Source organism: Ailuropoda melanoleuca, chromosome 10 (genome assembly GCF_002007445.2).
Source record: "Ailuropoda melanoleuca isolate Jingjing chromosome 10, ASM200744v2, whole genome shotgun sequence".
Lineage (NCBI taxonomy): Eukaryota > Metazoa > Chordata > Mammalia > Carnivora > Ursidae > Ailuropoda > Ailuropoda melanoleuca.
The window spans coordinates 2,201,803-2,223,125 of record NC_048227.1 but is presented as its reverse complement, the minus strand read 5'-3'; the positions used below and the strand labels follow the sequence as shown (position 1 = coordinate 2,223,125).

The 21,323-nt window shown below is 40.3% G+C and overlaps 1 protein-coding gene and 1 long non-coding RNA gene across 9 annotated transcripts in view; both read right to left on the bottom strand.

The window, feature by feature from the left end:
• The window catches only part of LOC117804108, a 135,706-nt gene extending 121,793 nt beyond the window's left edge, over window positions 1–13,913 (bottom strand). For 3 of the 4 annotated variants that reach the window (XR_004628306.1, XR_004628307.1, XR_004628309.1), the window contains exons 1-4: window positions 13,853–13,913; window positions 11,540–12,399; window positions 9,863–11,320; window positions 5,991–6,058 (exon numbers count right to left, since the gene is read on the bottom strand). This is a non-coding gene — a long non-coding RNA (uncharacterized LOC117804108). Of the gene's footprint in view, window positions 1–593; window positions 652–5,990; window positions 6,059–9,862; window positions 11,321–11,539; window positions 12,400–13,852 lie in introns of those variants that run through there. The other variant, XR_004628308.1, reaches the window with a different exon arrangement.
• Window positions 1–21,276, bottom strand: part of SDK1 (sidekick cell adhesion molecule 1) — an 867,584-nt gene extending 846,308 nt beyond the window's left edge. For 4 of the 5 annotated variants that reach the window (XM_034669739.1, XM_034669740.1, XM_034669745.1 and 1 more), the window contains exon 1: window positions 18,679–21,275. In XM_034669739.1, coding sequence (XP_034525630.1) covers window positions 18,679–18,916 — 238 coding nt within the window. In that variant the 5' untranslated portion in view covers window positions 18,917–21,275. Of the gene's footprint in view, window positions 1–18,678 lie in introns of all 5 variants that reach the window. The other variant, XM_034669743.1, reaches the window with a different exon arrangement.
• Between the last annotated feature and the right edge of the window lie 47 nt (window positions 21,277–21,323).

Sequence of the window (21,323 nt, the reverse complement as noted above, 5' to 3'; positions counted from 1 at the left end):
TCAAAAACATACATGGACCCCTATGTTTACTGCATCATTATTTACAACAGCCAAGATATGGAAACAACCTAAGCATCCACTGATGAATGGATGAATAAAGAAGATACGATATATTTATGCAACGGAATACTACTCAGCCATAGAAGAATGAAATACTGTCATCTACAACAACATGGATGGACCTTGAAGGGATAATGCTAAGCGAAATAAGTCAGAGAAAGACAAATACCATATGATTCAGTCATATGTGGAATCTAAAAAAACAAAACAAATGAACAAAATAAAGTCATAGATACAAAGAACAGACTAGTGGTTACTAGAGAGGAAGGAGGTTGGGTGAAATGGTGAAGGAGGTCAACTGTATGGTGATGGATGGAAACTGGACTTCTGGTGATGATTTACTGTAAAGTGTAGTTTCTAATTATAAAGCTATACACCTGAAACTCATATGATAAAAAAAAAAAAAGATAAAGAAGTACTTGAGATGTGGGGCGCCTGGGTGGCACAGCGGTTAAGTGTCTGCCTTCGGCTCAGGGCGTGATCCCGGTGTCATGGGATCGAGCCCCACATCAGGCTCCTCCGCTGGAAGCCTGCTTCTTCCTCTCCCACTCCCCCTGCTTGTGTTCCCTCTCTCGCTGGCTGTCTCTATCTCTGTCAAGTAAATAAATAAAATCTTTAAAAAAAAAAAAAAAGTAGTACTTGAGATGTAACGTACAACATGATGACTACAGTTAACACTGCTCTGTGATACACAGGACAATCATTAAGAGCAAATCCTAAGAGTTCACATTTTATAAGGAGAAAAAAATTTTGTTTCCTCTTTCTTTGTATAGTATCTACATGAGATGATGAATGTTGGCTGAACCTACTGCAACAGTCATTACACATATATGTAAATCAAACCATCATGCTATACATCCTAAATTTACACAGTGATGTATGTCAATTATTTCTCAGTAAAGCTGACAAAAAAAAAAAAAGGCATGGCTTGTTTTTCATGTAAATTGATCATTATACTGATTCAGTATCAATCAAGTAAATGCCTCGAGTTCTTCTTGCAGGTTCTGATAGATGCACCTCAATCACAGTCCTGGGCTGAACCCCCAGAACCAGAGGTGGCGAGACAGGCCAAAGCTCAGTGCCCACCGTCTGATCACCCAGGATCCCCTCATCATTACAGCACTCCAAGAAACTTTACGTACTCTGAAATAAACTCAAATTAAGTGATCCAGGAAAATCAAAGATGACTTTCTCATTCATTTTTACTTTGATTTTGAGGCTTCTAAAAAAAAACAAACAAATGAACAAACTCAAAAAAATCCACAGCATTGTCATTCTGGATTTTTTTAAAGAATGAGTTTCAAAAGAGATTTTCTTTTCACAAACAATAAATACACTTAAATACACTAAGTTTTCATTTCAAGAGCCTTCTGATGATATGCCCTGAAATATCTTAAAATTTTTAAATGGCAAGGTATCACTAAATCCTGTAGTACATTAGCAAAGTTAAATTTCAGAAGAAAAATACAGTACTTCAAGAATTTCATGATCCTCTATCAGAGTCTACAGGCTACATTCAATTTTTATCAAGCACAGGTTTAAAGTAAGACTGCTTAGCCTTAGCTGATATTTTTAAGCCACACTTTCCCTGACAGTGCCAACATACTCATTTCTGTAATTCCTGAGATCTATCAAAATCATTTTAAATAATTTTCTGTCAAGTTTAATATTACATATATAGTTTGGTCTTATTCTATAAGCAGCAAAAGATATACGAAAGGTCTTACTTCCTTTCTTAACACAGATGAGTAACTGAACAAATTCCATACCTCAAGTAGGACTTATTCTGAGAGGGTTGTAACAGTTACTGTTTAAACAGAGCAACTGCTTAAGATGTACAAGATATCTGACTAAAATCTACAGACTGTGAACTGGCACCACAGATTTGATTTCTGATGACTTATTTGTAAAGAACAAAAATGGGTCAAAATGTTTCCTCTATCTTTAGGGTTTTCATATACCAACCAAGAGAAAAATCAACCAATGTTAAACAAAATTACTTTTTTAAAGGAAGAACTGTGATGCTGAAATACACAATTCTGAACACTATGTAGCGATTTACAGGAACAGGAGTTCTTATTCTGTATAATATAAAAACATTTTTAGTCTACTTGTAGCTTTCTCCACAGACTTCAAGGTATTATGTGTAAAATAATAACAAGGGATGAGGGGAGAAAAACAGAAGAAAGCTAAAACTACAAAGGAGGGTAAACGTCCGGAAATTAGAATCAGGTGTCTAGAATGTCTCACTCTTTGGGTGTGTACACATATGTAAGGGGGCTGGAGAGGAAGAGAGGGGAGCTTGTGTGCAAAGCAGAATCAGCTGGAGAATGGGGAGAACAGAATGGGGAAAGGGAAAACGAATCTGGAAGAACCATTTCAAAAGGGCAAAAGAATTACAATTCTGCCACACCATAATCCTCCCACCACTTCTGGGCAATTCTATGAAGCAAAGAGAAACTCATTTTCTCCATTTCTCAGAAAGCCTTGGTACACAGTCAAGCCATCATCTCTTTAAATGTTCAGATTTTCAGAAAAGTAAATGGGGGAAGAAAGGATTATTAAGAATAGGTTAAGATTTAGGTAAATGGAAGAGAAAATCAGATTTTTAATATAAAGAAACAGTACCCCAAAAAGTGAAATTCTTGAACAGAACATTTCAAATGTGTTTCAGTGTTGCATTTCTCTGTATTTCCTTCCTTGATTACAGTTCTACAGCAAAAAAAAGACATCTGAGTAGGCAACAGGCAGACCAGGGACATGCAGGCCATTACCAGGTACCTTGGGAGTGGATAACCAATCCTTGCTCATCACTGTAGCATACAATGACAGACACTCACAAGGGACAAGAACATTAAGAATATCAAACAGTACAAATACACATCATCCAAATAGTGAAAAAGTATCAGGGCCAAGCAGCCAAAAACCACTCTTGAAGAGGGCACCAAGAAAACCTCTAAAATGTAAGCTGACTTGCTTAGATCATACCAGCTGGTGGGCATAGATGGAATCACACTGAAGTGAATACCTTTAACTCACTAGGTCTAAACCCCCAGATGCTCTTACAGACGCTCAACTCCTTTAAAAGGGCCCTGCAAAAATATTTCTAGATGTAGCAATACTGACTCCTCCAAGCATGACACCTTGACAGACCCCTGTCAAGTGAGATCCATGCATCCCCTGTGAAAAGGGTAGGGGGATTCCCAGTTAGACTTCTTGTATCCTGGAGCAGAACAGTAAAATAGCTCAGTAAGGCAGCTCATCTAGTTTACAGACACTGTTTTTTTCTATTTTGTACACACCACACCCTGCATACCATTCCCCATGAGGCCCCACTGCCTCTGACTTATCATTATCCTGACAGTTTTTAGTGAACAATGGGGTTGCTGTATCCCCACCCTCCCCCCCCCATGCACGCTCTCCCTCCCTCATGACTGGCCTCCTAGGGCTAACCCCAGACAGGCCCACACTGCTGAAGTGCTTCTGTGGCATCTCAGCCCTACAGTTATTACTCTCTGCCAGTTGCCATCTGTACCCAAATCTCAGTTCTATCCCAGCTGAAATCCCAGTCACAAAAAGAATCATTCTGCCTAGTGACTTGAAAAATTTCGATTGCTGACATTAAATTCACTCTGGAGTATCATCAACAGAAATATTCCTTCTCTGTGAGGTTTTATAATAAACCACAACTGATGGTACCTAATGCAATGACAGATGATATGACAGGTCAGGAAAGTCATCAACAAGCAAGATATCGCTAAAAGTAAAAGAAATACAAAACATTATTTGTTGAGGAAAGGATGGAAAGGGAGGAGGGAAAGAATACAATGGACTGGAAGAAAAGGACAGACAACAAGGTAAGTTAAAAGGTCAAGAAATTTGTAATGCCTTCTGTGTATTTTATTTTAGTTGAGGAAGGAGAAACACATTAGGGGTTCATCTGATTTGCTAAATTAATGAGCACAATAATAGCTATGATTTATTAACCAAGACACTGTGCTAAATGCTTTACATACATTATCTCTTCTATCCTTACGAAAACTTTGTGAAGAGATACTAACTTTTCATTTTATAAAGGAGCAACTGAAACACAGGTTACATAACTTGTCCAAGGTCACACAGCTCATAAACGGCAGAGCCAGCATTTTAACCCAGCTCTTATTTTTTTTTTTTTAAAGATTTTATTTATTTATTCGACAGAGATAGAGACAGCTAGTGAGAGAGGGAACACAAGCAGGGGGAGTAGGAGAGGAAGAAGCAGGCTCATAGCGGAAGAGCCTGATGTGGGGCTCGATCCCACAACGCCAGGATCACGCCCTGAGCCGAAGGCAGATGCTTAACCGCTGTGCCACCCAGGCGCCCCTTAACCCAGCTCTTAAACTCATGACATTATCATGTTATAATGCCAATACACCATAGCCAATGACTTAAAATCGCATTTTCTATGTATTTAAAAATGAGATATCTACATGTGCTAATATGAAATAATCTCTAAGATACAAAGTTAAGTGAAAGAAGACAAGTGTGCTGAGGCCCGTCTCCAAAGTAACAGTATGTTACCTTTTGCATAAAGTCAAGGGCTGGGAGAAAACATATATGGTCGCACATACTAAAAATATCATTGCAAGAATATTCAAACTGGGAACAGTAATGGCCTCAAGCATGGTGTGACTTTTTAACCTACTCATGTAATTTTTCACAAGAATTAAGCACTACATAATAAAATACAATATAACTGTAAAAGCTAAAATCCTATAATGAAGGCTACCTTACACCTCTCCCTGCTTACCAAGGCTAAATAAAATTAAAAGACTTATGGACAACAAAGGCACACCTATTTTAGTCATGCATGCTTTCTAGATGTTTTCACCTATGAAGAGTACCTATTAACCACTGTTCACATCCTAAACGTGAACTGAAAATGCTGCCACACATGGAAAGAAGAAACCAACTCCTGTGAACGTGGAAGGAAAGACTGTGGGTAGGAAAACTTGGTGAGACAGGGAAGAAACAAGGCCATTCGGAAATCCTCAGTAGACAGACAGGAATGAGCGAGGCAAGCCCACCCCTGGAAGGCCCAGGGAGCACAGCTACAAACCTAAGCTGAGCTGCAGAAATGGGGAAGGAAAATGAAGGCACAGAAGCATCTATAGCAAAGTTAGGAAAAGGAATTCCCACTCCCCAATTAGTCTGAAAAGCAGAAAGATGAAAACAAAGTCAAAACACAAAAGACCTGAATTTGTTGAAATTCAGTGACTAATATGCCTATTCAGAACCAATGTATGTTCCTTTGCTTGCCTTAAAGTATTTACTTTTAGGACCTCCAGAATTTTATATCTACGTGGTTCAAAATTATTGGCAATGCTCATTATTAAGCACCCCTGCCCCCATCCTTTAAAAGGTTTGAATACCATTTGCTCAAAGAAAAGCAACTCTGAGTAGCTTAAGCAAAAAGGAGGATATCCTGAGAAACAAACACGAGGAAAAGCAGAATGGCCGCACTTCAGCACAGGCAAGAACCAGAGCAGCTCTGAGGCTGCAGGGACTCAGAGAACATTGCAAAAACAGTTCGAGAGATGACACAGCAGAAAAATGGCCAACAGAGGCCCCTGCTGTGTACCAGGGCCATTCCCATAAAATGGTACTTTTTTGTAAGCCAGGTGCCACCCTAAGTGTTGCCTACCACACTACCACATTCATACCTAACATCTCCTAATTTACACTTATAGTGTATCTAATACAAGTGCATTAAGTTCTTAATTTATTTAAATATTTCAATTTAAAATTACTCCTTATTTTCATTTACAATTACATGCTTCAAGTTTTTTGTACATAATACCATAAAAACTTCAATTTATTGATTTGATATTGGAGTTGTTATTGGGAGAATTTGACACCAGTGTCGTAAAACAAAGATAAGCAGCACTAACCAGAAATCGATGGTACAAATGTGTTTATCCATCCATCTTTCAAAGGAGTTTTTGTTCTTCCAGGGAGTCTGTAATTTAAGATACTGCATGTCTTTTCAAATAAATGAACAAAATAAGGCCCAAAACAGTAATTTAAGTTCCCTCCAACAGAAAAGCATACCAAAATCTCAGGTCCCCATTAATGGAATCTCAGCATGAACCAGTAAACTACTTTAATACCATAGTCCTCCTAAAATCCACTAATACCACGTTATGGTAAATAATAATTGCTTTCACAATTTTTTAAAAAGTTATAAATGCTTACTGTTTGAAAATTAGAACATTCAGAAAATTTTCCCATAACACAGAAACACTTTCTAGACAGGCTGGTCTATTCATTCATACTTGCTGCATAGATTATAAAACAGCTTCCCATTTCTGACTTAATATTACAACCCCATTACTTTTTAAACCTATTATATTTTCTATAAGATTTTATATTATTTCAAAAGCAATCTAAGCCCCATTATAGTCAGAAAATAGAGAAAAGTAAAAGAAAACAAAATTGTGATATTTCTACTCACCAAGAAACAACTGCTATTAATATTCACATCTCAGTGTGCTGCCTCCCAGCCCCTTTCCTGTTTACGAACGTATAAACGGCCCTGTATCGGAGAAACTACCCACCACATGTGTTCAGGTCACATGCAGAGGGGCAGCACAGTGCAAGGACTAAGAGCAGGGGCTCTGGAGTCAGCCAAAGCTGCATCCAAAGCTCAGTTCCACCACTTATTAAGTGGTGACCTCAACCTGTCTGCATCCCAATTTCTTCATCTATAAAATAGGGCTGTAACAAGGCTAGAAGATACGGCATAGAAAGGCACTATCATGGGCGCCTGGGTGGCTCAGTCGTTAAGCGTCTGCCTTTGGCTGAGGGCCTGATCCCAGGGTCCTGGAGGGTCCTGGGATCGAGCCCCGCATCGGGCTCCTCCACTGGGAGCCTGCTTCTTCCTCTCCCACTCCCCCTGTTTGTGTTCCCTCTCTCGCTGGCTGTCTGTCAAATAAATAAATAAAATATTAAAAAAAAAAAAAGGCGCTATCACAGTGCCCAGCGCACGAGGACTCGGTAAAGACAAGCGATTACACTGTGCAACACACGCTATAACCTCACTTTTCCACCTAATGTATTCTGAACATCTTTCCATGTCAATTAGATCCCTTCTACAACATACATAACACCAATACAGTACAGTTTTTCCTCCTACACTGCATCAGCCACTAGAAAAGATGCCAGAAAAATTCAGATCCTCATCGTTTTGGTCAGGGTCACCGGCTGCCAACACGTATAGACAGAGGACTCCAACCAAGCCAACCTGTTCCCTAAAATGAGGGAATGAGAGTCAGAGCAGTGTCCCAATGTTTCCTCACTAGCTGATTTGGGAGAAGTCACAGGCAAAATGAGGTTTGCCTGGGGTTTTGTTTGTTTTGGGGGTGGGGTTGTTTTTTGTTTTGTTTTTTTTACAAACATGTTTATTGTCAATATCATCTATGATGAAATTCAGTTTATTTACCCAAGAAAGAACAACTTTTGAAGCAAAGAAATTACATTTAAAAAAAAAATCTTAAGCTGCATATGAAGCTAATGAAATGCTAAATTATAAATTTTCACTAAACATATCCATCAACACAGAAGCACACAACTTAGGTTTCATGTTTGAGTCCACAGAAAACAGCAGTGAGAGATACAGATCACCTCTGCCTTTCTAACTATAATATTCTGTGATACTAGATTTAAGTAATTTTCAAAGTCCAGGAGTTTGTTAAAAACAATCAGCCAATAATATCAAGTTTCCACAAATCACAAATGTCTACATTCTCACCTGCCATTAATTCTGATCCACCGAACTTCTTTATATCTTAACAATGTTCCTCCATATGTATGCTTTTCTTCAAATGTTATTAAAAGTACTTTATCCTTGGGGCACCTGGGCAGCTCAGTCAGTTAAATGGCTGCCTTCGGCTCAGGTCATGTTACCAGGGTCCTAGGATTGAGCCCCACAGGGATCGCAGAACTCCCTGCTCAGCAGGGAGCCTGCTACTCCCAGTCCCTCTGCCATTCCCCCTGCATGTGTGTGCGCTTGCTCTAGGGCTCTCTCCCCCACCCCCACTCCGCCCTGAAAATCTCTTTTAAAAAGAGTAGTTTATCCTTGCGCATTTAATCTAGCTTCCTGCCAGCTAAGATCCAAGTCCAATTTTTTTTACAGCTAAGACCCCAATTCGGAATGTAAAGAACGCCCTTTTGGAATGTGTTGGCTAAACACAAAGTCTTTATGTTTGGTCCTTCTGTCTGGCAAAATCCTGTCATTATCTAGACACTAAATTTCTTACTCAGGTTGTTCAGTGTTTTTCTACCTAAATCTCTGTGTTCCCAAGTCCTAAACTGAATCTCCAGACTCTAACACAGCCTGCCTACTTGTATCCCTGCTAAGATCCCTTCGAAGCTCATCCCCCAGGTTCTGAATCATCTGTACAGCTGAAAGGGCTCTTCACAATCAACTATATTGTATTTTCTTGGTGTGTCTCCACCCTAATAAGCAATAAGCTCCATGAAGGAAGGAACTGTGTTTTATCATCGTACCTTTATTGCTTTACACAGTGCCTTGCTCCCTGAAAGCCCTCAGTAAGCACTAAATGAATGAATGAACTGTGCTGCCCTCACTCTTAATCTGTCCACCCTACATCAGTGGAAACTGATAATGCTCACTCTTCCCAAACCACAAGGCTTATAATAGAGTAAATTTGAGAAACTGCTTCCTAACACCTCACACTTTGCTATTTGCATCTCACTCCTTCCTCTAGTTTCAATTTCTCAAAGCACACCTGTTAGTAGTTCCTCCAGCAAGTCTATGAGTGATCTTTGTCTTTATCTACAAAGACTTCACTTACTCCTGAACGTTACCTTGTATGGATTCAAACAAAATGCCTGCCAGTCTAGACAATGGCTTCCCTCAGGCTGTTTTTTGCCTTGTTTCTAGTATTTCATCTATAGTGTGTCTAAGTATAAATTTATTTTTATGTAGCCTGCTTGGGGTTTCTTGTACTTCTTGGAACTCAGAACTTAGGCCCTGCATTTGTTATGGAAAATTTCAGCCGTTATATCTTCAGATAGTGCACCTCCTCCGTTTTCTCTTCCTGGAAGCTCGCAGAAGGTAGTACTAGACTTTCATACTAAAGGTCGTGTGTTTCAAGGACTCATTTTCCAACTCTTGACCCTTCAGTACTTCATTCTAAGCAATTTCCTTAGACCTCCCTAAAAAAGTAGTTTGGGGGCACCTGGATGGTTCAGTGGGTTGAGTCTCCCTTCGGCCAGGTCATAATCTCAGGATCCTGGGATCAAGCCCCACACCTGGCTCCCAGCTTAGCAGGGAGTCTGCTTTTCCCTCTCCTTCTGCTCTGGCCCCATCCACTCGTGCTCTTTCAAATCAATAAAATCTTTTAAAAAAAAATCAGTAGTTTGCTCTTCAATTATACTACTCAGCTGTTTTATCTGTCCACTGAGTTTACTTTTAAAGACCATAATTTTCATTTCTGTAAGTTCTCTTTGGTCCTTTTCCAAATCTTCTCATCTGTGGTGTTCTTTCATTATAGTCTTACCTCTTGTATCTCTAATAATTTTAACCAAGGAATCTCTGTCTTAATGCCCCGGGAGTACCTCCTGGAGTACAATTCTCCTACTTAAAACACCTGCCTACTCTCCTTCGTATTGATTCATCTCCTTGTGTGGCTGGCAATTTTTTTTTTTTTTAACACTGCAAGTTCATCTTTAGCATGAACTGTTTCTTCATTGAGAGTCCCAGGTTTTCATTTGCTCTGCAGGACTGTTTCACACTTACTTCTAAGGGCTCCATTGGTTTCCACAGTTCTGTACCACATTTCATGCTAATTTCTCAGCTTGAGGGTTAGTTGCACTGTAAGAAATGTTAAATTTTAACCCATCCCCAAAGTGATGTACAACTTTGGGATTCTGATGTTTCTCTTTTTATTTCTAATTATATACAACCTCAGGAGGACCACCTATTTCTTTGCACTTCCATGGACCAGGTTTTTCTAGTCTTCTTTCCACAGATGGACACCCTTCGAAGTTTTATGTAGGAAGACCTCAACTCCACCTTCCTTCTTCATGGAGACCTAAGATCATGTCTCCTGTTCCTTCATGACACCCTCAGGACCAAGACCTTGGAGGCTGCATCCAGATCTGAGAGCAGGGCAGGACTTAAGCTCCTAATTATACCCTGGCTTTGAGTTCTCCTTTCACTTCTGGCACCTGGGATGTTCTGGTCTATCAGGCTCAGGAATGCTTTTCTTTGTCCTTAGTATATTTTGTCCACACTTTCTATGTGTTTGTGGCAGGGTACAGGTGGAAATCCTCTAGATCAGCTCTGGTGACAATGTTGTTAGAAACCTGCGATAGTCACAAAGTATGAAACGAAAATGATCACTTCAGGGAATTGTGATGATTACTTACCATTTTGCCAAATGACAACAGCCAACTTTTTTTTCCAACCTTGAGAACAGTTTCCAAATTGGTATAAATATTCCCAAGGCATTTTAAGATCATTTTGTCGCTACACACTTCAAATGCTTTCATAGTTTCTTTTTCTTGGGAATTTCAACAGATAATTTCAACAAAGAACACACCTGTTAACGCCATTTTCTCACTACCCATTCATTCTGTAATCAACTTCAATCTGCTCTATAGTCCTAGAACTGTAGTGAAAAGATAAACATTTCCCACCTAACCAACAAATCCAATGGCCTCTTCTTGGTTCTCATCTTATTCACCTCCCCACAGCAATACTGCTATTCCAATTGTGCCACCCCAGTTCAAGTACTTATTCCAATATTACCACCATCATTCTCTCACTCCCATCACTCCAATCTCTTCCTCCTTCAGTTTATCAATTCATAGCCAGATTAACATCACTATGCTCCAGTCATGCAACTGTTCACACTCTCCACTCTGCCCCACAGTGGCTCATTAATATCTAGTCCTATGGGAAAAGAACAGGTGAATGAGGCACAATTCCTGTCCACAAGAGCGTAAAGAATAAGACCACCACTTAACACTGACAGGATGCATGCTATGTACTTGCTAAGGTGCTAAACACCTTACCCGCAACCATACCAACCGATCCTCAGAGCAGCTCTATGAAGTAGGTGCAATTACTACACCTACTTCAGGGATGAGAAATAATGCTAAAAGATGACTAAGTAGCCAACCTTAGGAAGCACAGCTAGTAAGTGACAGTCTTTTTTATGCCAATCCCATCCTCTGAAGCAATAGGCTATACCTTCTCCACAAATATTTACAGCAAAAGCCCAGACCTCACATTTGACTGAAAAAGCCACATCTAATACTTTCTTAACAGCTCCTCGGATGCCCCAAAAATACCTTGCATTAACATATCAAAAACCACAATTATGACCATAGTTCCCAAACTGAAGTGGTCCAACCTCAGCAAATGACTGCACTAACCAACTAGTCACACAAGCCAGAAANTAGGCTATACCTTCTCCACAAATATTTACAGCAAAAGCCCAGACCTCACATTTGACTGAAAAAGCCACATCTAATACTTTCTTAACAGCTCCTCGGATGCCCCAAAAATACCTTGCATTAACATATCAAAAACCACAATTATGACCATAGTTCCCAAACTGAAGTGGTCCAACCTCAGCAAATGACTGCACTAACCAACTAGTCACGCAAGCCAGAAACCTGAATATCACCCATGATATATTCTCATCCACCACCCATATCCAAGCTACTACCTTAACAAATCCAATTTTTGTGTGTGTGTCCTAAACCTGTCTCTACAACATCTACCTCTGCCCATCTCCAACACTATCAACCTAGCCCAGTCCAAGCTACCACCTTCTCTCACCACAACTGCTGAATACAGCCTAACCTATCTAGAGTCATTCATTCTGGTTTTTTCCCAATCTACTCTCAGTTTTGCAACCAAAATGCTTTCTCCCCTTGTTGAGATTATGCCTTTAAAATACCAATCTGACCATTTCACAGATTTTGGACTCAGGACCAAAGCTTTAAGTCACTCTTTTATTTCAGGTTCTAAGCATTAGAAATGCAAAGACTGATGATAGTTGGGTTTGAGTCACAGAGGTAAAGCCAATTTTCAGTGACAGTCAAGAATGACACCAAACATAGGAACAGAAGCAAACTGAAAGAGGATGACATAGAGGACAATACCTGAGAGGTTTTGAACACTTGGCTCTAGTTATTCCTAAGGTGGAGCTGAATCCTAAATTTGCCAAGTTTCAAGGTACTGTGATACCCCAGGATGGCTCCAATGAAATCCTTTCTTAAGTAGTTCAGACTGAGTTTCTAGCTTGCAGCCAAGAGTCTTAGCTAAGAAAAAAGAAAGAAAAAAACCTTAGAAAAGCCAAGACGACACACTTAGAAAAAGGGGACATGCCTACAAGGCAAAAATAAAACAAATTCGACATAAAGTAAAAATACCTTTGGCCAGAAAATATATAAATATGTTCAACGTTCATAAACTCATATATCTCCTCTAAACGGTGTTACATAAAATACTGTAGGGCAACAGCCATGTTTTCTTTTATGTTCTTGAAATCATCACAGCTTACTGTAAAGCTAACTACTAAACAAAAAAATTAGAACTAAAAGCATAACTATACAACATAAATCAAAAGTTGCATATTTGGAAATCCACTCCCTCTGGGAACAGTTCATACATGTGTTTGTATAAAGAAATTGTCTTTTTCTAGTAATACTTTACTGCTATTCTATTTGCTGGTTGTGATTTGCATTGTCAGGTATTATAAACTCATCTTGCTCATAGCCAAATATTTTGTGTATTACATAAGTATACTGAAAAGTAGTGTATCCATGGAAGGAAAAAAAATTAGCTGTGAAAACTACAGATTATATCCTCTATAAACACTTTTTCTATTGCCATCTGGTGGTTCATGTATTAAATCAACACTGACATTCATTGTATATAAGGGCTTGGTCCACAAAATAAAAATCTTCTATTCTTTTTCCACCACATGTGACACCTAGGAAGAAGGCAAAGAGAACCAAACTTCGCTTTGAAAATAAGCTCTCTTCCATGAATAAACCACAAATACACAAAATAAATTAAGGATCGTACCAAAGAACCCATAGAAACTACAACTTCCAGAAAAGATCATCCTTATTGAAGTAGGACAGGTTATACCTCTGTGATATAAGCTACGAAATTCCTCCTTACCCGAAATCTTTTTCCTAACTAGTCCTCTACTTGGGCTGCTAAAATTCCCACCACCAATTACTCTTAATAAAGGCAACTACTGGGGCACCTGGGTGGTTAAGTTGGTTGAGCATCTGACTCTTGATTTCGGCTAAGGTCACATCTCAGGGTCGTGAGACGGAGCCCACATTGCACTCCACCCTGGATGAGGAACTTCTGTTTAAGATTCTCTCTCCTCCTCTCCCTCTGCCCCCTCACCATCCATGTGCTCTACAAACAAATACATACATAAATACATAAAGGCAACTACTGGCCCTCCTCTTTGAATAGCCACAACCATTCTTTGGTTACCTCCCTATATTTTTTTTTCTTGGAAAGATAATCCATCTTTGTAAAATCAAGCTTACATATCTGACAGCTTCCAAACCTCTCATGATAAGGAATCATGTCTAGAATACAGAAGAGAACTCTGAAAGGGAGAAGAGGCAACAGAATATTGCACCAAAGGTTAATTTTATCTATGTAATAATATGAACCCACAAATCTAGCCCATTTTCTACAGCCCATATTGCCAAAGGCTGGCCTTGTCGGTTAAAAAATACTTACCATGGGGCGCCTGGGTGGCACAGCGGTTAAGCGTCTGCCTTCGGCTCAGGGAGTGATCCCGGCGTTATGGGATCGAGCCCCACATCAGGCTCTTCTGCTGTGAGCCTGCTTCTTCCTCTCCCACTCCCCCTGCTTGTGTTCCCTCTCTCACTGGCTGTCTCTATCTCTGTTGAATAAATAAATGAAATCTTTAAAAAAAAAAAAAAATACTTACCAAAGCCAAAAACAGTGCGGAAACTACAGTCTTAGCCCATGTTTAACAAGCTAATCTCCAAAGATCAGTAAATTAATAGATTTACTTGACTGACACATGTTGTCAAGAAATTGGATTATTTAATTGATAGCTGTTATTTTCACTAGACATTGTATATCAACAAAATGCCAGCTAAGCCTGTTAGAGTGAAAAATAGTTCTTCCTTTAATTTTGAGGGCTTTTTGATTTACTAAAATTCCCTAAGGAATACAAGTAGCCAACATAACATTAGGTTGAGCACAGAAACATCAACAAACACCATCTACCAATCTCTATAAATTACTGATGGTCACTGTCCTATAAATAAAAACATTTTCATATCCATCACTACTTCATATCTTTTTAAATTTCTCTTTGCATTGATTACCTCCAGTAGATTTCAATTACTCTTGCCCTTTCTTCTTCCAGCCATTTAAATAAATAAGCATTTCATATTTTTAAGGAAATTTATTTCTCCAAACTGCAGGCTTACACTGATAAATTATGGCACTAATTCATTTTACAGAACCTAAAGTTTTGAACATGAACCATTTTCAGGCTAGAGTAAATACATCATGTGCTAGACAGCAGGAGAAATACTGTACTGCATCTTACTTGTCTTTGATATTGTAAATACCCTGTAAAAAGTAAAATGAAGAGAATTAGGTTCCAAGAGCTGAGACATATGGAGTTATAGAATCCCCAGATAGAAGACACAGAGTCTGGTAAAGGGCAGAAAGGATATGACTATATACAGAAGATCAGAGAATCAGAGCAGAAGGATTTTAAAAATCTAGTCTAACTAGATCTTTACAGATGAGAAAACAGACCCAGAGAGGCTAACAGATTTGCTCATATCGCAAGTTCGTTACGGAGTGAAATAAAAAACCAGGTCTACTAACACTTAGCCCATCACCTTTTCCATTCACCACATCCATGTTTCTAGGAAAGCTTTACAAAAGTATTTTCATTCCCACAAAAGACTGTGGGGGTAGGGGGCAGGCTAAGGCTTTAGAGCTGCCTGTCAAGAGGCCAGACCACCTAAATACTAGAATAGCAAATATATAAACAACTAGAGTTTCCTAAAGCAGTGTTCCCATCACATCATTTGTTTTTATATTTGGATATAGCAAGAATAGTGTTAATACGATGAATCTCTAAGACTAATAATGTATTTCTCCAAAACAGGCCTCAGATACAGGATCAATATGTGGCAGGTAAGTAGCTGTCCAACTCTGACAGACTTTTGCACTTCAGAGATTCACTAAAGAACATAGGACTAATTTCTATGTGCTAATACAAAGGATGGCAGGAGGTACCATATTCTCTGTCCCAGCTGACAAAACATATTGGTCAGGATCATGGGTACAAATGTTTATGCCTTTTTTACTAAAAGAGATTTACAAACATAGGAGGAAATTTAAGAAAATAGCTTCTAGGTATGTGGGAGCCAAAAACTAATGATGTGCTGTATGGTGACCAATATATAATAAAATAATAATAATTATAATTAAAAAAAACTATACATACTAAAATGCTCAGTTACATTCAATAGAAATGTATCATCACTTGGTAGGAATATTTAACCAAATAAAACTTAAACATCTTCACTTTTTAAAAGATAATTCTAGGGGCGCCTGGGTGGCGCAGTAGTTGGGCATCTGCCTTTGGCTCAGGGCATGATCCCGGCATTTCGGGATCGAGCCCCACATCAGGCTCCTCCGCTGGGAGCCTGCTTCTTCCTCTCCCACTCCCCCTGCTTGTGTTCTCTCTTGCTGGCTGCCTGTCTCTGTCAAATAAATAAAATCTTTAAAAAAATAAATAAATAAAAATAAATAAAAGATAATTCTACTTTAACTCCTCTTTATACTCTACATTTACCTGATATTTATTCCCTACCCTCAGCTTTACTCACCTTCCACGGATTTGGACTTCAAGGGTCTACTCTTAAAACTATAGCACTTAGGGACACCTGGCTGGCTCAGTTGGAAGAGCATGCAACTCTTGATCTCGAGGTTGTAAGTTCAAGCCCATCACGGAGTACAGAGATTACTTAGAAATAAAAATTAAAAAAAAAAAAAAGGAAGAAACACTACAGCTTTTATTACTTATTACTTACTGTTTTCCTATTCACTCTGGGTCTGTTCCATTCTATAGATTCAGTCAACCAACATTACTGGCCTCTGATCTAAGAGACACCTAGAGGACGGCCTCAAGTTCATGTCTCAAAACAAAAAACATGCAAGGGCTCTAAAGAGTGGAAATAATATAAAGGCAACTGGTAGGTAGAATTTAATAACATCTTACCTGATTCCACTTAATTACCCGTCTAACTTGTCAGAGTTTCACTTTGTTTTGCCCCAATATTTAAGGGCACAAGAAACTTCCCAGCTAGGTATAATCCCAGTACAGTAGCTAAACTTAACCGTGGTTAGATAAAAGGTATGCTGAAGAAAACTAACAACAATTCTGTATCATACAAAATGCACCTATTTGCATTTAAAGGACTTAAGGGGCACCTGGGTGACTCAGCCATTAAGTGTCTGACTTCAGCTCAGGTCATGATCCCAGGGTCCTGGGATCCAGACCCGCATCGGGCTCCCTGCTCCGCGGGAAGCCTGCTTTTCCCTCTCACACTCCCCTTGCTTGTGTTCCCCCTCTTGCTGCCTCTGTCAAATAAATAAATAAAATCTTTTAAAAAAAAAAAAAAAGGTCTTAAATGCATGTACGTGAATGCAGATAAAAGAATTTTCCAACTGTTCCTCAAGGAAATGGTTGGTACACTCCCAGTGGTCAATTCTGGGACATTAAAATCTGCCAAGAGACTGCCACAACCTATTCTCAGTTGGAATTTGAAAATTACAGGATGAAAAAAATTCTCTGTGAAGAAAAACTCCAAAATGGCAACAGTCACTTTACTATGGGAGAAGAATGGGTATATGGAAGGGGTTATGCATATTTCCTCTTCTCTCTTCCAAATTATCCAATGGAATTTAACAATGACAACAGTAAATAAGGTAACCTGAAATTTGAGGTCCAGTAACAACGCTACAGTATTTAGAAAACATCAACCGCCATCTTCCCTTGGTACTGACCTGAATGCTCTTCCTCCCCATAGAAAGCTCCAGGCTACATGGAAGGCACTCCAGCTTAGTGGTTACAAACAGACTATGAATTTAGCAGCCTGCTTTCCATTTTGGCTTCATCACTACAAGTCTCAGGATCTCAAGCCAATTAGTTAACATCTCAGTGCCTCAGTTTCCCCACAGGTAAAATGAGTACAAAACGCTACCTACCTCTCAGAGGTTGTTGTGAAGAGTAAATGAGCCTGCTTATAAAGCACTTAGTGCTTGGCACATAAGAAGGGCTCAATAAAGGTTAGCTACAGGTGGCTATACATAAGGCTGCATAGAGGGTGATAATTGCTTATTACTGGATTTACAAGGCAGTTACCAACCAAGTGGCCAGTTGCCATCTGTTAAACATGCAGTGGTCTAATAAAATTTAATCAGTATCTGAGCACTTACTTAGTGTAGCACTCTCCAGTAAAGTAGGTAGCCTGGAACTCAAGTTCCAGGGGAAACTCGAATCACAAAGTTAGGAGAGAAAGGGGGTCCAAGAAGAAAAGGGGAAACCAAATGCTTCTGGGGTAATAAAAGCATAAGGCCCCAAAAGGAAGCTAGATTTGCAGCAAACCCAATTAGCACAGTTTTGCGACTTCTCCAGCAAACCAGTGGCAGAGAAGCCTAATTAGTGGACCTGATCCAAGGCTGGAAATTGGCCTGAGAAAAGTGGTCCAGGTAGAGGTCCAGGTAAGCAACCAGACCACATGAAGTCAGACTAATGATGACAGAGAATTGAGTGAGATTATGGGATTGGCCAACAAGGATAAAACCAGAGCACAAAGATACAAGCATCACCTGTGGAGCTTTTTTAAATCCACAAATTCATGTTCCAGAGATCCTCCAGGTCAGAGGTGGAGCCCAGATGATTGAATTTTTAAATTTCACTGGTGATTCTGATGCATACCGCACACTAGCACAAAGTAGGAGCCCAAGAGTAGGAATAAACAGAATAAGTCATTAAAAGCTGATTAAGTCAGGGAGAAACTTCAAACCTTGAGATCACAACCATGGAACAAGTTTAAATAAAAGGTTCAAAGTGTATAAAGGTCACTGGAATTTGGGGGGCAGGGGAGTACAATAAAACCACAAGGCCAGCTACAAGGTTAAAAGGGAAACTGCATCATGGTGATCTCATTGAAAGGGTTAGAGCAATGGTTCTCAAACTTGACTGAACATTAGGATCACCTGAGGAGTTTTTAAATCTGACACCCAGGTCAAACCTCAAATTCTGGAAATGAGATCCAGGCTTCAGTATGGTTTAAAGCTCCTCCATGACTCCAATGCATACCCAGGTTGGAGAAACATGGAGCTAGAGGAGGCTCCAGGAAAGCAGCAGGTGACTGGAATGAGGAAAGACATAAGGCAATCTAACTCAGTGTTCAAAAACCTTGGTGTGTATCAAACTCATCTGGAAAGCAAGCTGTGGTTCTACAGATCACCAAACTCCCCCAGGTAATTCTGATACACACCAAAGTTCAAGAACCATCGATCCAGGGGTGCCTGGGTAGCGCAGTTGTTAGGCGTCTGCCTTGGGCTCAGGGCGTGATCCTGGAGATCTGGGATGGAGCCCCATGTCAGGCTCCTCCGCTGGGAGCCTGCTTCTTCCTCTCCCACTTCCCCTGCTGTGTTCCATCTCTCGCTGGCTGTCTCTCTGTCAAATAAATAAATAAAATCTTTAAAGAAAAAAAAAAAAAAAAAACGAACCATGGATCTAAGTGACTGGCGATAACTCCAAAGGAGAAACAGAGAACTATGAACAACCCCAAAGCAATAACTGAGAAGGGCATTTCTATCCCTTTCAGCCTGATGAATATAAACTGTTAGCACACGAGGCTATATTGAATGTAGGAGGCTATACTAAACATTACCAGAATCAATAAGCCTATCAAAGACCTAGCAGTAAAACTAGGGCACCACAGACTAAACATATAAGATACTTATGACCCAACCATCCTTCACCTCAGAAGGCATCCTCAGAAGGCCACACTCAGGTCTGGGGACACCCGGCTGGCATGCAAGCAACTCTTGATCTCAGGGTCGTGAGTTCAAGCCCCACATTCAGAGTGGAGCCTACTTAAATAAACTCAGGTCTGACTCTGGTGGACAATATAAAGAAAGTACGCATTGCCACCTGCGTTTCAGAATTAAAGACTTAACTCTTTAAGAATCTAGAAGCATTACAAACAAACACACACCAATAAGCAGAGTATAACTCAGAAATTCTCATTACCATGTAGAAAGAAACCCCAAGACACATTAAAGTTATATTTGGAAGATCTGAACCTGGCATTTCTCATAACGGCCAATTATGTAACTTGGGCTATGTAACTATATGTAACTTTCACTAGTCAATGTTTCCCTTCTCCCAAAATATCATGACCAACCCTAACCACATAAAATACCATTAGAAGAAAAACAAAGAGAAATTAGGAAATCCTTCACCTAGCGACACAATAACATGTACTTATGACTACTTCCAGCCTGGTGTTAAGTATTCCATTTAGAATGTTACATTTTATCTGATAAGATTCAAGAGAATATATTCCCTTGCATATGACCAACTCATCATCCCATCAGAAATCTCTATAGCAGCACCAGAATTTTCATTTTCAAGATACATGAGCTTTTGTCAAATGGTGACATCTCCCCAGTAATATGAATTTTCAATATGATATAAAAAATGATGGATATATTACACATTTCACAGAGCACAGAAGCCTGTCAATGAATTTAAAATTTGTGACAACCCATTTGAAATTTTACACTAAAAGACCTGTACACTTTCATAAACCATATAAATGTAAAACAGGTACCAATGTTTTCACTTGCAACAAGGAATAAAATATTCCTAACAAAGTTTAACTGTTGCCTTAGTGCATTTTAATTATGTATTTTCCTTAGCATTACAGCTGTAAAAATGTGACACATTATACAGCCTTCAGAGTGCAACTGATAACTCGAAATCCTTGTACTCAAAAACAAGGCCACCAGATTTCCCCCCCACCACTACCACCATGTGAACTTGCGCACAAATCTTCAAATGTACAAATCTTTCTGCAAAGTGCAAGTCACTGCTTAAAAAAAAAAAAAAAACAATAAACACCATCTCCATTTTAAAAGTCAGCCCCAAGTGATTTAGATTTCTTCATCTGAACCCGGCTTCTCTAGCAATCTACGGATCCCATTTTACAAAATGACTTAATAAAGGCTTTTCTACCAAAGTCGGTCATTAGGCAAAAAGAAGCGCGCGCATACACACACATACACTCACGCACACAAAGTGAAATGAAAATTTTCCTAGTAATGGAGGAGTTAACCAGAAATACGGCAATTTGTTTTCACGCAGCAAAACATGAAAGCAGGTGTTAGGAGAGCCTCGGGGAGGGGGCGGGGAGGGCCACGGTTGAGATAACCTTAGGTCAGCATTAACAAGAGAACCGTGAGTAAGTACTTGCACTACCCGGGGACACTCGTTGAGTTCATACCTTGCAGACGTGATTACATCCCAACTGTTACACGTCCCTGCACGTACGTCGCCGCCACTGGACACTGCGCACGGCTAATTTAAGTTTAGAGCGCCCATCGCCGTCAGTGCCGGCTCCTTCCAGTGACAGTAGTATTCCCCCCCATGCCGCTAAGGAACACCCGAGCCAGCTTTCCTGGAGCTACCAACAGCAGCAGGGGTACGCTACCCCGAGGTAAAGACCTCCCCCGAAGGAGGCACCGACTCCTGTCTGCATTTTTGTTGTCTGCTTCTATCTTTACCCTTTGCAGACCAGCCAACTTCAGCGGAGAAGGATGCTACTGTCCACCGGGTTTTTAGCAGGACCCAAATTGAGGCGGGAAGCTCCGCGTTGCAGCCGGTCCTCAGCCCCGCCGCGAGCGGGGCTCCCCATTAGAGCCCCCGCTCCGCTGCGCTCTCGCCGGGAGCCCAGGCTGGGGGCAAAGCCGCGGGCACCCAAAGTTTTGCTCGCAGCGCGCTGCACCCCCCATCCCCCGCCCCGGGCAGCCGGCTGCGACGGATGGGGACCCGGGCAGGACCGGGAGAGGACCGCGCGGCGGCTCCCGCCACGGACGCCGCACCCCCGAGGTCCCGCGAAGATGCCCGCTGCCC